We start from the raw sequence: 16,369 nt of genomic DNA on the forward strand, positions 1-16,369 counted from the left end.
AAAATACAAAAATTAGCTGGGTATGTGGCACATGCCTGTAATCCCAACTACTCAGGAGGCTGAAGCAGGAGAATAGTTTGAACCTGGGAGGCGGAGGTTGCAGTGAGCCAAGATCGTGCTGTTGCACTTCAGCCTGGGCAACAAGAGTGAAACTCCATCTCAAAAAAATAAAAAATAATAAAAATAAAATAGTCAAATTCGTAGTATCAAAGAGTAGAATAAGGGTTACCAGGGGCTGGGGTAATAGGAAAACAAGAGGTAACTAATAAAAGGCCATGAAGTTTCAGTCAAGCAAGATGAATAAGCTCTAGAGATCTGCTATACAACATTGTACCTGTAGTCAACAATAATGTATTGTACACTTAAAATTGTGTTCATTATCCTTAGCAAACTAACACAGGAACAGAAAATCCCAAACACTGGGGCTACTTGAGGGTGGAGGTTTGGAGGAGGGAGAGGATCAGAAAAAATAACTATTGGATACTATGCTTAGTATCTGGGGGACAAAATAATCTGTACAACAAACCCCTGTGACATGAGTTTACCTGTATAACAAACCTGCACATGTATGCCTGAACCTAAAATAAAAGTTAGAAAATAATAAATAAATAATAAATAAAATGTATTATAGCCTTAAAAAAATTTTTTTTCAAAGAGGGTGAATGTTAACCAGGACACACCAGCACAAACTAGAAAAAAAAAAAAAGACGACAAAACTCAAACAGAGGATTGGAAATCAACTTTGCCGAGATTTGGATGATTCTGCCGTAGTTATTATAATAAGCAGACTGAATTGAATCATGTAATTTATTTTAAACTAATTGTAAGACAGTGAAAATAAAATTCAAAAAGACGTAAGGATGTGATGGTTTTATTGGGCAAACTTATAGGGATAGTGTATGAAGTCATTTCAAATAACAGATTAAGTTGCTTTCCTTACAACTAAAAGCTTCAATTACTACATTTAAACTTTAATTTAACATTAAATCTACAATGTGAAGCACATCTACATGTGAAGTTTTAATTTCAGGTCTGGAGCAGCTGTAAAATGAAAGTTACCACTCCATTCTAGTCCTCGGACATCAGTATATTCCCCTTCACCTTCCACCCTGCAATAGTAGACAATAAGTTTTTCATTAACAAAGACAAATAATTTACAGTCCAGATATAAGATTGTCTAGCATAATATATACTACGTCTGAAGCATTATATCTTTTAGTTTCAAGCTTTGCTTTTAAACCCAGCATCCTGCCTTCATATCCTACAAAAAAAAAAGAAAAAAGGTAAAGAAAAAACAAGTACTATTCCAAACAAACACAATCAATTATTTGGTGTCCAAGATCTTAGGATCACATAATCTAAGTTCATACAAAATCAAAACAATGAGTTAAAAAAACGAAAAGTTTACATTGGCTCTCTAGTTTAATTACTTCATTTATTCAACAAATATTTCTTGACCATCAATGATGTCTGAGGTGCTATGCCACTGTACCAGGCCTCCAACAATTTTTAGAAACTATATTATAAAAGAATATTTAGATTAACTAAATATAGTATTTAAGCAGCTGGGCACAGTGATTCACGCCTGTATACTCAGCACTTTGGCAGGCCAAGGCACGCAGATCACTTGAGGTCAGGAGTTCTAGACCAGTCTGGCCAACATGGTGAAACTCCATTCCTACTGAAAATACAAAAATTAACTGGGTATGGTGGTGTGCACCTGTGGACCCAGCTACTTGGGTGGCTGAGGCAGGAGAATCGCTTGAACCCAGGAGGCAGAGGTTGCAGTGAGCTGAGATCACTCCACTCCACTCCAGCCTGGATGATAGAGCGAGACTCTGTCTCAATAAATAAATAAATAAATAAGTATTTAAGCAAACGTACCAGAAAATAATCTTTCAGAACTGCAGTGATTTTTTCTTTATTTTAAGCTTACCTATTTTCATTAAAATTTCCAATATACTTTGCCCCAGTTGGGAATGTGTAAGCCCCCAGTCCATGAAACATATTATCCTTAAATTGTCCTTCATATACTGCTCCTGAAGAATGCTCAAGTCTTCCAAAACCATTCATCTGTTTGTAACAAAAGAAATTACCTTAGAAACTAATCTTTAGTTTCCCAAGAACCTTTCAAAAATGTACAAATATATGTCTATCATCTGCTAATTATTACTTAATCAACTTTGTATTGTCCTTTATTTCCATAGTATAAAGACAACATTTTTATCATTTTCCTTCATCTGTGTCTATCTGTGAAGCCCACTAAATCAAATGTTCTGGATCTGGGGCATTTGAACATCAAGGGGTCCACGATGAAGATAATAGGGGTCCTCAAGATACCCTGAATGTATCAGAAATCTTAAAGGACAACCAGTTTAGTTAGTTCAAGAAACCAGTACAAAGTAGTTGTTAATAATTCAAATTTGGATCCAAGCAGACCAGGGTATACTTTCCTGTTTTATCATTTACTAGGTGGGCAAGAAACCTGAGCCTGATTTTCCTCATTTGTAAAATAGAGTATTAATGGTACCCAGCTCATGAGGGTGTTATGAGGATTAAATGAGAAAATTATGTAATGGATTCAGCTTTACTCAATGAATAGGAGATGAGAAAGATAATAACGATGATTAGCTCTCTGCAGTGAGTTTAATATTACTCATAAGTTAATATATGTTAATATGATCATTCGTTATTTTTATTATATAGTCTACTCATTATAGGAGTTTTTGATTAATGGTGAAATGCCTGGAATCATTAAACCCACAGGGTTATTTATCCACTGCCAGTATTAAAAACAACAACAATACCTTGTCATCTTTCCAGCTTCCTGTGTAGACAATCCCATTAGGAGTGGTATGAATACCTATTCCATTTCTCTCATAGATTCCAGAAGATGTTCTTGTACAGTCACCATCTAAACAAAGAAGAAATACTGAAGATTATAAATGAGAATAGTTATATCTGGGCCTAATCGCAACTACACCTCATGGGTTTCTTTGGCTCCCTAGCACTGAAACCAGTGAGACCGGAGACGAGTATATTCGTGGACGTACAACATCTTGTAACAATTGAGACTCAAAGGCCAGGAAGATTGACAGATCCCATAGGTTTCCAAGGCATATCATCTAGAGTTAACACTGGAGTTTTGATTTTAACATCTCTTTATCTATTAGGATTTCTGTTATCTTAGTTAATAAAGTTAACATCCTAACAGTTTTATAACATTTAAGTCTCTTTTTTATTCTTAAGCTATTTAATTTTCTGTACAGAAAAAGTAATTGCAGTGTATGCTTACCATACTTATCTCCATTTGGAAAGATAAAGCTGATCTTATACACTTCTGAAGCTGTTTTAAAAGATTTAAGAAGAATGACATAAGTTTACTTTTTTTTTGATAGAGGCAAGGTTTCACTATGTTGCCAAGGCCAGTCTCAAACTCCTGGGCTCAAGCTATCCTCCCGCCTCAGCCTCCCAAAGTGCTGGGGTTGCGGATGTGAGCTACCACATCCAGCCAAATGTAAATATTCTTATGTCATAAGACCTACAACCAATGTGCTTTCAACACTATCCAAATGGACTTACTTCTCAAGATCACAGCATATCATGATTACTTGGTATTTCCATTGTCTAATGTAGGGTCCTGGGGAAATAAACAATTTTGCCTACATGATCTCCTTTAAAATTTATTTATTATGATAGCTTTATTAATATAGAATTCACACACCACAAAATCTACCTTTAAAAGATACAATTTGATGTTTTTTAGTAGATTCAGAGTTGTGCAACTATCATCACAATCTAATTTTAGAATATTTTCATCATCCCAGAAAGAAACTCTGTACCCATGAGCAGTTACCCATTACAATTCCCCTCAAACACCCCTCACCCCACAACCCCAAACCCCTGGCAACCACTAATCTACTTTCTGCCTCAGGGATTTGCCTATTCTGGACATTTCCTATAAATGAAATCATACAATATGCGGTCCTTTATGTCTGGCTCTTTTCACTTAATGTTTCCAAAGTTCATCCATGTTGTATTGTGTATCAGTACTTCATTCCTTTTTATAGCCAAGTATATTGTATAAATATGTTGTACAGAAATAGCATATTTTGTTTATTCATTCATCAGTTCATGGACATTTAGGTTGTTTCCAGTTTGGGGCCATTATGAATAATACTGCTATAAACATTGATGTAAATTTTTAAAACATACAGCTTCCTAGAAGTAAAAAAAAAAAATTGGTGTATAAATTTTTGTGTGGATATGTTTTTATTTCTCTTTGGTAGCCCATATGATTTACTGATTGTCCCACAGAGGTAAGGCAGAGTGAGGAATCTTTAAATTGGCAGTAGGAAGAAATGGAAAATAAAGATAGCAAGTGGGGAAGGGCTGGTAGGTCCACACAGAATGAGAATGGCATGGAGACCAAGAGAAAAAGGAAGAAAGAGGACCACAAGACTGAGGGGGACTCTGGGTCTCAGATCCCTGGACACTTAGTGGACTAAAACATTAGAAACTGTATTTTCCGATACTGAAGAAAACTTATGTAGAGAGGGTATGCAGGCATATCCTCTGTGGCCCATCCTTCAGAATCACCTGAGATGCTTCTAAGTTTCTTCTCTCTACCCCACATCTACTGAATCAGAGTTTTTATGGGTGGGGCAAGGGAATTTAAAAATTAATTTAGGTGCCAGTTGAGAAAGGCTAGAGGTTCATCCCCTCTGAGGAAACAGAATTAACACAATAGGTAGAGGACTTAAACTGTAATATCTTCAGAGAGAAAGGGAGAGTATTAGTATCTTTGAAATAGGAACAGGTGATTATAAAAAACAAAGAACAATTAGCAATCCAGGAAATGAATAATAGGTGAAATAAAACTTCTTAGAAGGGATGAATAGCAGAATAGATACAGTTGAAAACAAATCAGTGAACTGGAACATTAGGTTGAAAAATGTGCTTAGAAAGTAGCACAAAGTGCGAGTGAGATGGCTGGAAAAAAAAATTTTTTAATTAAAAAAAGCAAGTAGCACAAGAAATTTTAAAATAATGGAAAGCGGATCCAAAATGCTACTGTCAGTCTAATAAGAATTCCAGAGGGAGAGAATAAGAGATATTTGAATAAATACCCAAAAATTTCTCAGAACTGAAGAAAATGACTGCTTGGACTACAAATGGGAACTAAGCAAAATCCCACACCTAGACAGGTTACAGTAAAATTTCATGACATAAAGACCAAAGGCCAGTTAGGCTAGTTAAAAACAAGCAAACAAAAACCACATTACCTACAATAAACTACAAAGGACTGACATTAGCAACAGTGGATTCTAAAAAAAAAAAAAAAAAAAAAAATGGCACTTAGCCCAGTATCTAAACTCTGTAAATATTAGCTATTGTTTTCTTGTAGCCCTAGGTCAGGTATGGGCTCTCCCACAAAGCCTTTCTTCAACCTCAGACTCCTTCAGGAGCCCCCACAGCACTCTGGGCCTCTTCCTACTGTCGTACTTAGGGTTCTATCAAAATCATGCCTTTCTACCGGGATCCCTTATCCCACCCAATTCCTCCAGCCCACGAATGGCGGATTAGTCAAATCTCTTCTCACCCTACTGCCCGACTCTGTGTTTAGTACTAATAGTAACAGAACGTTTAGTGAATGAAGGGCACTTCGGAAGTAATAGTTAAATGCCTATGAAGCAGAGCATTAAACGTAATCATATCAGAAACTGGACTGTTTTCAATTGCCGCTAAAATGTTCTACATTCGAAACTTGGGAATGTCAGAGCTAGAGGGAACCTCACAGAGACTGCCCGGCACCATAGCGGAAACTGAGGCCCAGGGAGGTTGGCACGCGCCTCGGGTGTCTCAACAGCGACAGATCAGAGCTAGATTCCTAGACCAAGGGTTCCCCCGTGCCCCTCGGCTAAACGGTTAGGAAATATGTCACACCCCTACAGGAGTTACCGGAGGCCAAGCAAGTTCTGACTCCACGCTAGTTCGACTTAAAGGAGCCCTTCTCTGTCTGGGTCGTTGGGAGGATGGGCACTCACTTGGCCGAGAGGTGTTAGAGACATCTTCCAAACTCTGCGACTCCCCCTGGGCGGCCAGCTCTGCAGCCGGGAGAGAACTAGGCGCTAGGACAGTTCCAGGTGCGACTTGGTTGCTGGGGCGACCGAGCACCTCTCACCCGGAAGCGAATACGCGAGGGGCTGAAGCTGAGCCAATCGGAAGGCGCCGGGGCTGTGCCGCTGCAGCTGGGCCACAGGGCTGCTCCGAGTGAGAACCGTGAGGGTTGCCAAGCTCTGTGGGGACCTCTGACCCTTGGGCAGCACCTCCCGACAGCTGGCTCGGGACCCAACTCTGCGAGCCAGGTACGTCTTCCACTTCTGCGGACAAGTGATGCGCGTTGTACGCACGGTCTGCGCGTCGCCCTGTTTGTCAGTGTGTCTGCCGCCTCCTGCTCCAGGAGTGGTCGGGATCTGAGGAGCATCGCGGCCCAGTGTTTCATCCTGTCTGCCTGGGGCCGGTGCATCTGGACCAACAGGATCCCAGGCCCCGGGACTGGACCAAGGCGGAGCTCTGCCGCTGAGGTTGTGCACGCTCAAACTGCAGTGCGGGGGCGGTGGGGCCGGGGGACGAGGCGTGAAATTCAGGCTTGGAGCAGGCTAATGGGTTGATTGAAGGGGTCAGGCTCCGTTCCCTGTCTCTGTCTGTGTGGCTTTTTTGGGGAGAAGGGTGGGGACGATGTGAGTTCGAAAAAGGATACGTGATCTGGATATCTGGATGGAGCTGGTTATATTGTTGGATCAGTCAGAGATCTGCCTGGGAGGAGAGTAGTGTGTAGTCACTTTTCAGTGCCTTGGCTGTCAAACGAAGAATACTCTTACAGCCAAACTTAGGTCCCTGTATCCATGGTGAAGAAAGATGGTTGGAATCTTCCCGGGCTAGATGGAATAGATAGTGAAATCTAACCACGTGGATTATACAACCTAATTCCTATTGCCTGGAAAACTCTGGGAGAGTGGTTGGATACCATTACAGTCAGCAAATCTTCGTTTAAAATTTTGAGCGCATATCTCAGATCTACTTGTAAAAGTAACATTTTCTGGATTGGTGTGAGACAACTTGTTTTGAATCAGAGTAAGTATCCTCTTGCTTTTTCCTAATGTTTCTCAGTACACAAATTTACCTGGGCTGCATGGTTTTTGAGAGGAAGTTCTAATCTGTCTGTTTGATTTATTTCCTTTCCGTAAATTTTAGAAATCATAGATAATTACTGATGCACAACCTTACAGAATTCAGTTTGACCTGTTATTTTTCTTGCTTGTTAAAATTTTAATGACTCTACATTTTTGTGAGTAAAGTTGACATTTGAACAACATGGTTTTGAACTAGACGGGCCCACTTATGGGTAGATTTTTTCCAACCCAACACAGATTGAAAATACAGTATTTCAAGTAGGCACAGTGGCTCATGCCGGTAATCCCAGCACCTTGGGAGGCCAAGGTGAGAGGATTGCTTGAGGTCAGGAGTACAAGACCAACTTGGGCAACAAAGCGAAACCTCATCTCTACTAAAAAAATTTTAAAGTAGCTCGGTGTGGTGGTGCGTCTGTGGTCCCAGCTATTCAGGAGGCTGAGGCAGGAGGATTGCTTGAGCCCAGGATATCGAGGCTGCAATAAGCTGTGATCCTACCACTGCACTGCAGCCTGGGTGATAGAGCAAGATCCAGTCTCACAAAAAAAAAAAAAAAGAAAAGTAAAAAAGAAAGAAATAAAAAAGAAAAGACAGTATTCCTGGAATGCAAAACACACATACAGAGGGCTGGCTTTTCCTGCGTGCAAATTCTACAGGGCTGACTGGAGGACTTGAGTATCCGTGGATTTTGGTATACATGGGGTTCTGGAACCAATCCCCTGTGTATACTGAGGGATGACTATTTCATGGCTCATTCTCTCAGTTTCTTCCGGATGTCCTTTAAAACGTGATCTCAAAGAGGCCTTACCCAACCACTCTATCTAAAATAACTGCCTCAAGGTTTTTTTTTTTTCTCTCGATAACACTTAAGTAATAATATATATCTATTTGTTTAATGTCTGTCTTACCCTCTAGAAGGTAAGCTTCATGAAGCAGAAATTTTATCTTCTTTGCTGTTATATCCTCAGGATCTGGCACATAATAAGTGCTCAATAAATATTTGTGGAAAGAATAAATAGATGAATAAATCTCCATTCCCACTTAAGTCATTTTTTCAACCTTCAGTCATTCATTCCACAAATAGATATTGAATTCCTACCATATGCTAGACACTGTGTTAAGGGTACAGTGGTAATCAAAATAGACATAGTCTTGTTTTCAAAGAGCTTTCTGGGAGTAGAAAGGAGAGACAAACTTAAGATAAACACTGAATACATATGTGTAATCATCAAGAATTTTGAAGAAAGGAATACCTAGGAAGACCTAGTTTAATATCCACATATTTGTGAGTTTCCCAAATTTTTTCTAGCTTTTGATTTCTAATTCCATTTTGGTTGGAGAACATAGTTCATATTCTTTCTTTCTTTTTAAATTTATTGAGGTTTATGGCTGAGCAAGGTGGCTCACACCTGTAATGCCTGCACTTTGGAATGCCAAGGTGGGCGGATCACCTGAGGTCAGGAATTTGAGACCAGCCTGACCAACATGGTGAAGCACCATCTCTATTAAAAATACAAAAATTAGCCAGGGAGCATGGTGGCGGGTGCCTGTAGTCCCAGCTACTCGAGAGGCTGAGGCAGGAGAATCGCTTGAACCTGAGAGGCAGAGGTTGCAGTGAGCCAAGATTGCACCATTAGCACTCCAGCCTGGGCGACAGAGCAAGACTCCATCTTAAAAAAAAAAAAAAAAAAAAAAAAGGTATTGAGGTTTCTTTTATCACCTAGCGTGGTCTATCCTGGAAAATGTTTCATGTGTACTTGAGAAGTGTGAATATTTGTCTATAGACACCTATTAGGTCTAGTTGGTTTAGAGTGTTGTTCAAGTCTTTTATTTCCTTGTTGATCCCCTGTCTAGTTGTTTTACCATTATTAAAAGTGAGGTATTGAAGTCTCCTACTATTATTATTGAATTGTCTAATTCTCCCTTCATTTCTGTCAGTTGTTGCTTTGTGTATTTTGGTGCCTTATTATTAGGTACATATGTGTTTTTAATTGTTATCTTTTCCTGACAGATTAACCCTTTTGTCATTAAGAAATATCCCTATCTCTAGTAACATTTTTTGCTTTCAAGTCTATTTTGTCAGATATTAACATAGCCACTCCACCTTTCTTGTGGTTGCTGTTTGCAAGATCATCTTTTTCCATCCTTTTACTTTTCATTTATTGTGTCTTTGAATTTAAAGTGCCTATCCTGCAGACAGCATATATTTGGATCCTGTTTTTTAATCCAGTCTGACAGTCTCTATCTTTTGATTGGACTGCTTTATTCTCTCACATTTATTTTTATTATCTGTATACTGGGAATCACATCTAATTCTAGTCTACTTTTGGACATCTGTATGTCTCAATGTCTATTTTTTCCTCTGTTCTTACTTTATGCTTTCATTTGCATTTAGTCATTAAGTGAATATTTTCTAATGTAGTATTTTTGTGATCGCTTTGGGGTTTATGAACAGCTTCAGATTTATACTAGCTTAATTCCAGCAATATTGCTATGGTTTAAATGTTTAACCCCGAAGTTCATGTGTTAGACATTTAATTTCCAATGCAACAGTATTAGGAGATGGGGCCTAATAACACGTAATTCAATCATGAGGGCAGAGCCCTTATTAACGGATTAATGTCACTAGCATGGGAGTGGGTTAGTTATAGCAAGAATGAGTAATTATAAAATAAGTCTGGCTGCTGGTGCCTCTCTCTGTATCATGCCCACTTCTGCCTTCCATCTTCCACCATGAGGTGATACTCAGCAGATGCCATTGTCATGCTCTTGGACTTCCCAGCCTCCATTACCATGAGCCAAATAAACTTCTATTGTTTATAAATTACCTAGTCTGTGGCATTCTGTTATAGCAGAAAACAGACTAAGACAGATATATAGAAGTATTACTTTTATATAGCTCTATTCCCTTCCTCCCTTTTATAGTATTGTTATACATATTATATCTATTAATGTTATATACCCAACTATACTTATTACAAGTATTACTTTACTGTCTGTAGTCATTTTCTCAGCACAGTACAGTTATGCTCCCACCAATCTTCTTTGTGCTGTCATTGGCAAATATATTACATACATATTACCTTCCTGTAGGTTACAGGCCCAACATTATATCATATACATCTTATTTTATATAATTGCTTTTTAAAATCATTTCAGAGGGAAGAAGAAACAATACATTTATACTGGTTTTCAAATAAATAAATGTCCAATATAAATGTGGATTTTTAAAAATACTTACACAATTACCTTTACTCTTTGTTTTTTCATGTAGATTTAAATTACCATCCAGGGACACTTGCTTCAACTTGAAGAATTGTTAGTATTTCTTGTGAGGCAAGTCTATTGGCAACAAATTCTCTCAGTGTTGTTTGTCTGAGAAAGTTTTCATTTTACCTTCATTTTTGAAAGATAGCTTTTTTTTGGTTAACTATTTATTCTTTTTTCTTTTTTTCTTTTTTTTTTTTTGAGACAGAGTCTCACTGTGTCACCCAGGCTGGAGTGCAGTGGCACGATCTTGGCTCACTGCATCTTCCGCCTCCCAGGTTCAAGCGATTCTCCTACATCAGCCTCCCGAGTAGCTGGGACACAGGTGTGTGCCACCACGCCCAGCTAATTTTTTGTATTTTTAGTAGAGATGGGGTTTCACTGTGTTTGTCAGGATGGTCTCGATCTCCTGACCTCGTGATCTGCCCACCTCAGCCTCCCGCAGTGCTGGGATTACAGGCGTGAGCCACTGTGCCCAGCCCTATTTTTTTCTTTGAGTACTTTAAATATATATGTCGTTACCTTCTGCCCTCCATTGTTTCTGTGGAGAAATCAGTCATTAATTTTATTGGGGTTCCCCTTGTAAGTGATAAGTTGTTTTTCTCTTACTCCTTTCATGATTTTCTCCTTGTCTTTTGACCTTCAACATTTTTGTTGCAACTTATCTATTTTGTGGATCTCTGTGTTTATTTTCTAATAGTTGGAGGACATTGAGCTTCCTGCATGTAGAGGTTATTGATTTTCAGTAAATCAGAGAAGTTTTCTACCATTATTTCTTTGAATATTTTTTCTGCTCTTTTCTTTCTTTCCTTTCCTTCTGGTATTCTAATTATATGTGTATGATACCCTTGATGGTATCCCACATTTTTCCAAGGCTCTGTTCACTTTTCTTCATTTATCGTTCTCTCTGTTTTCAGCTTGCATAATCAATGTCAGTCTGTCTTCAAGTTCATCAGTTCTTTCTCTTGGTAGTTCGTGTTTATGGAGCTTCTCTAGTGAATTTTTAATTTCAATTATTATACTTTTCAACTCCAGAATTCCCATTTGGTTCTTTTTAATATATATAATTTTTTATCTCTTTATTGATGTTCTCAATTTGCTATGACATTGTCATCAGACCTTCCTTTACTGCTTTAATTGTGCATTCCTTTATTTCTGTGAACATACTTACAATGACTATTTTGAAGTTCTTTTCTGTTAAATCTGACATCTGATCTCACTTATAGACAGTTTGTGCTTTTTCTCCCCAGTGTATGGGTCATACTTAAGCGTTTCTTTGCATGCCTTGTGACTTTTTGTTGTTAACTGGGCATTTTAGATAACACACTGTAACAACTCTGGGTACTGATTCTCCCCTTTCGGGGGCTTCTTACTGTTATTTGCTGGTTTACTTTTTAGTGACTGGCTAGAATATTTTAGTGAAGTCTATTTCCCTCCCACGATTTTAAGCCTCTGTTATTGCTCCTCTGGGAGGCACGGCTTTGGGTATGCCCATGGTTGATTGCTCAATTGTTTCCAACAATGCTCTGGAGAGTAAATTCCTTTACAAACTAATCCAACCAAATTATGGCTTCTGTGAAGCAATAGTTTCTGAGATCCCGGTTTAATACTTGTTCTAATCCCAAAAAGGAACTTCCTAGTGGTCTTATTCCTTGGTTTGCTTCCTGCAAACTAGTTGGCCAACAGTCTAAACTGTATCTTCATTTAATCCTGTAATCTCCCTTTCCCCACAACCTCACTATTCTTGAAAGCACCTTTAAATTTGAACTTCTCCACACTCCATTGTAAATGGAGTCGGTCCTTTGGAAAAAGATTAGGAGCTATCTGTTTTATGGCCTACTTCCCTTTTGCCCTTGGCAGAATCTCTGAGCCCAAGCTGTGTTCCTGATAGAGTGTGTATACAGTTAAATTTTGTCAAAACATATATTAAATGCATGGAAACTTCTCAACTGGATTTTTTAAATCCTATACTAGGCCGGGTGTGGTGGCTCACAACTTTAATCCCAGCACTTTGGGATGCTGAGGTGCACGGATCACTTGAGGTCAGGAGTTTGAGACCAGCCTGACCAACATGGTGAAACCCCGTCTCTACTAAAAATACAAATATTAGCTGGGCATGGTGGCAGGCAGCTGCAGTCCCAGCTACTCTACAGGCTGAGGCAGGAGAATTGCTTGAACCCAGGAGGCGGAGTTTGCATTGAACAGAGATCGTGCCACTGCACTCCAGCCTGGGTGACAGAGCAAGACTGCATCTCTAAATAAATAAATAAATAAATAAATAAATAAAACTCTAAATTAGACCTAACCAAATGAGAATCTAGGATTAAAGCCTAGACATGTGTGTTTGACACTTATCCATGTGTTTATGGTGTATATCTTTAGTTAAGAAATCTGTGTCAGAGACATTCACTAAATATTAGTCCTGAGGTAGAAGTGCTTATAAATCTTTTGTGAAGATTTATCCACACTGCCCCTAAACTGGCTGGCTCTTTTTATTTTGTAGTTTTAAAATGTTTTCACTGGAACAGATTCAGAATCCTGCTCCAAGATCAGCTCTTTTTATATGTGCATTTTCCTTCGTTTCTTTAAAGTAGCCTATATTCATAAGTTTGGCAAACAAAGGATTATCATACCTATCTGGTTTTATGATGTCTACATTAATTTTTTTCTCTTACAGGTGAAAATGAGTTCTTCAGTAAGAAGAAAAGGCAAGCCAGGCAAAGGAGGTGGAAAAGGGTCTTCTAGAGGAGGAAGAGGAGGCAGGAGTCACGCCAGTAAATCTCATGGGAGTGGTAGTGGTGGCAGTGGCGGTGGTGGTGGTGGCAACAGAAAGGCCTCCAGTAGAATATGGGATGATGGAGACGACTTTTGTATCTTCAGTGAATCAAGGCGCCCTTCCAGGTCATTATAACTCTTTGAATGTTTAAATATGGAAATGGTATCAACTCCTAATGTATGGGACAACGAATGGCTGTGAAGGGAAAAAAAGTCGAGTAATTCTGGTCAAATTAATTGTCTTCCTCTTTGTAACCCATTTCTGAAGGCATGATGGGAAATAACAGCTTTTGTGTGTATGTAGGTTGCATGACGCTGTGAAATGAGTGTAATACTGCTATTATACCCAGTGTTACTCTGATAGTAAATACAGAAATAATGTGAGGAAAATTATTTTAAGTATTCCTTAGGCATCATAGATTGATGTTAAAATGATGATGTTAACATTGAACATGCCCAGGCACAATGGCTCACGCCTGTAATCCCAGCACTTTGGGAGTCCCAGGTGGGTAGATCTCTTGAGGTCAGGAGTTCGAGACCAGCCTGGCCAATAGGGTGAAATCCCATCTCTACTAAAATACAAAAATCAACCATGCATGGTGGTGGTCAGTTGTAATCCCAGCTACTAGGGAGGCTGAGGCAGAAGAATTGCTTGAACTTGGGAGCAGATGTTTCGGTGAGCTGAGATCACACCACTGCCCTCCAGCCTGGGTGACAGAGTGAGACTCCATCTCAAGAAACAAACATTGAACAGCCTAAAGTGCAACATGACTGTACTGTGTCTTTCTAGTTGATAAGCTGTGTGTTTTCCAGCCAAATCAGCCATCATCTGATGGTGTTACATGTAGCGACCAGTAACAGATGTCTTATCTAGGCTTCTCTCCTATTCAGCTTTTAACTAATGAATAAATTATGGGAATTCTAGTAATTCTAATGAGTAATAAAAGTAAACATTTTGCTATTGCATGTTATACAGTATAAATACAATTAGGCATCACTTATTGACAGAGATGTGTTCTGAAAAATGCATTGTTAGGTGATTTCATTGTTGTTCAAACATCATAGAATGTACTTACACAACCCCAGATGGTGCAACTTACAACACACCTAGGCTATGTGATTTAGCCAATTGCTCCTAGACTACAAATCTATACAGCATGTTGCTGTACTAAATATGCAATTATAACACAATGGTAAGTATTTGTGTATGTAAACATGTCTAGTTATAGAAAAGATATAGTAAAAATAGAGTATAAAAGATTAAAAATGGTACCTGTATAGGGCACTTACCGTGAATGGAAGTTGCAGGATTGGAATTTGCTCTGGGTGAGTCAGTGAGGGAGTGGTGAGTGAATGTGAAGGCCTAGGATATTACTGTACACTACTATAGACTTTATAAATAGCAAGCAGCATAGTCTCTCTATGTTGCCCAGGCTGGTCTCGAACTCCTGGGCTCAAGCGAGTCTTCTGCCTTGGCCTCCCATAGTGTTGAAGGTGAGCCACAGTTGACGTGAGCCACTATGCCTAGCCAAGAACCTAACTTCTGAGTTAGCTGCAGCTCCATAGTTTTTCAGTGTATAATGTGGACATTATACATTATTGGAGTCCATAGCTGTTCATTCATTCAGTAAGTATTTACTGAATGCACCAGGCACTGTTTTCTGTTTTAGGGACTTCGAATTGCAGCAGGGAGTAAAATATTGTCCTTATCTAGATAGAATGGGATTTGAGATAGAAAAGACATAAACAAATGTATAACATTACCCGGTGGCACATGCTATGGAGAGAAATAAAGGAGTGTAACAGGGATATAAAATACCAAAATAGAATTACTATTTTATGTAGAAAGCCCCCCTAATAAGGTAGATAGCCCCCAATAAGATATCACGTGAAGAGAGGCAAGAAGTAAGTAAAGGAATAAGCTGTGAATTTCTGAGTATAGAATATTCAAGGCAGAGGGAATAGCAATTTCTTAAGGCAGGAATGTGCTTGGAAGGTTTAGGAAATATCAAAAAACACAGGGCTGGGGTGGCCTCAGGAGACTTACAATCATGCCGAAAGGGGAAGCAAACACATCCTTCTTCACAAGGTGGCGGGAGAGAAAAGAATGAGAGCCAAGTGAAGGGGGACGCCCCTTATAAAACCATCAGATCTCGTGAGCAGTTACTCACTATCACGAGAATAGTATGGGGGAGACTGCCCCCATGATTCAACTGTCTCCCACTGGTTCCCTCCCATGACATGGGGATTATGGGAACTGCAATTGAAGATGAGATTTGACTTGCAGCCAAACCACTATCAACCCTATAAAGAATGTACAGTTATTATGTATCAATTAAAAATTTTAATTAAAAAATAAAACTAAGAGAAAGTATGAAAAACAAAGGGGATTGAGACGGAGCTGCCAAAGAAGTAGGAAACTAAGAGAGTGGTTTTTGGAAGCCAAGGGACAAAGGTGTTTTAAAGGAGAGTAGTCAATAAGATTGAATTGTATGCTTAAAGAGGGTACACATTTGTGGAAAAATGCTTCTGGCAGGTCAAGGAAAATGTGCACTAAGAATTGTCCACTGGATTTGGCAATGTGGATATCATAGTTAACCTTGACAAGAGCTGTATTAGCATAGGAAATATTGATTGGGTTGTGTTTGAGAGAGACAAGGAAAGAAAATGGAGACAGAGACAATGATTTTGATAACCTAAATGAGAAGCTTTACTATAAGGGAGCTAGAGGGAGGAGAGATGGGGCAGTAGCTGTAGGGAGATGTGCACTCAAGAGAGGATTTGGCTTGGTTTGATTTTTTTTTAAGAGGGTAGACATTATAGTATGTCTGTGTGCTGATGGGAATGATCCAAAGAAGAATGAAAAACCAATGATATAGAAAGGAGGATAAGTGTTGGAATGATTTCCTTGAGGAGATTAAAGAAATGGCATATAGTTTACAAATAGAAAGACTGACTTTAAGATAAAGGATGGTTCGCCCTTAATAACAGGAAGGAAGGCAAGTCACAGGGGCGTACAAATAAATGGTGGTTAAGATAAGAACATGTGAAACTCGCAACTCCCCCTCATTTTTACTGATCATTTCCTCATGATCAGACAAGAACATGTGAAACTCGCAACTCCCCCTCATTT

General features: G+C 39.0%; 3 protein-coding genes across 5 annotated transcripts in view; 1 reads left to right on the top strand and 2 right to left on the bottom strand.

Moving 5' to 3' along the window:
* Nucleotides 1-2,829, bottom strand: part of ARHGEF33 (Rho guanine nucleotide exchange factor (GEF) 33) — a 95,586-nt gene extending 92,757 nt beyond the window's left edge. The window contains exons 1-2 of the mRNA XM_011936030.1: nucleotides 2,808-2,829; nucleotides 1,937-2,073 (exon numbers count right to left, since the gene is read on the bottom strand). The gene's annotated coding sequence lies outside the window, so the exon portion shown is untranslated. The remainder of the gene's footprint in view (nucleotides 1-1,936; nucleotides 2,074-2,807) is intronic.
* On the bottom strand, nucleotides 794-6,179 carry MORN2 (MORN repeat containing 2). 3 transcript variants are annotated; one of them, XM_011935938.1, is made up of 5 exons: nucleotides 6,048-6,179; nucleotides 3,296-3,346; nucleotides 2,808-2,914; nucleotides 1,937-2,073; nucleotides 794-1,109 (listed from the first exon to the last, which is right to left on the bottom strand). In XM_011935938.1, the coding sequence occupies exons 4-5, from the start codon at nucleotides 2,071-2,073 to the stop codon at nucleotides 1,007-1,009; spliced, it is 240 nt and encodes a 79-aa protein (XP_011791328.1). In that variant the 5' UTR covers nucleotides 2,808-2,914; nucleotides 3,296-3,346; nucleotides 6,048-6,179; the 3' UTR covers nucleotides 794-1,006. The 3 variants fall into 3 exon arrangements, with proteins under 3 accessions (XP_011791328.1, XP_011791327.1, XP_011791326.1); XM_011935937.1 differs by having other exon boundaries at nucleotides 2,808-2,932; nucleotides 6,048-6,139; XM_011935936.1 differs by having other exon boundaries at nucleotides 5,962-6,089.
* Nucleotides 6,180-6,234: 55 nt separating this feature from the next.
* DHX57 (DEAH (Asp-Glu-Ala-Asp/His) box polypeptide 57) overlaps nucleotides 6,235-16,369 on the top strand; it is an 82,098-nt gene continuing 71,963 nt past the window's right edge. The window contains exons 1-2 of the mRNA XM_011935940.1: nucleotides 6,235-6,368; nucleotides 13,139-13,362. Of these exons, the coding sequence (XP_011791330.1) occupies nucleotides 13,145-13,362 (218 nt within the window). The 5' untranslated portion in view covers nucleotides 6,235-6,368; nucleotides 13,139-13,144. The remainder of the gene's footprint in view (nucleotides 6,369-13,138; nucleotides 13,363-16,369) is intronic.

The sequence above is a fragment of the Colobus angolensis genome, unplaced genomic scaffold, assembly GCF_000951035.1.
Source record: "Colobus angolensis palliatus isolate OR3802 unplaced genomic scaffold, Cang.pa_1.0 Scaffold15, whole genome shotgun sequence".
NCBI classification, from domain to species: Eukaryota; Metazoa; Chordata; class Mammalia; order Primates; family Cercopithecidae; genus Colobus; species Colobus angolensis.

Excerpts from the sequence above, each read along its gene's own strand:
- MORN2 (XM_011935938.1), bottom strand. The coding sequence starts at position 2,073 with ATGAATGGTTTTGGAAGACTTGAGCATTCTTCAGGAGCAGTATATGAA. Across the intron at positions 1,110-1,936 it reads GGAAATTTTAATGAAAATAG|GGTGGAAGGTGAAGGGGAAT; the intron begins GTAAGCTTAAAA and ends CTACTATTGCAG.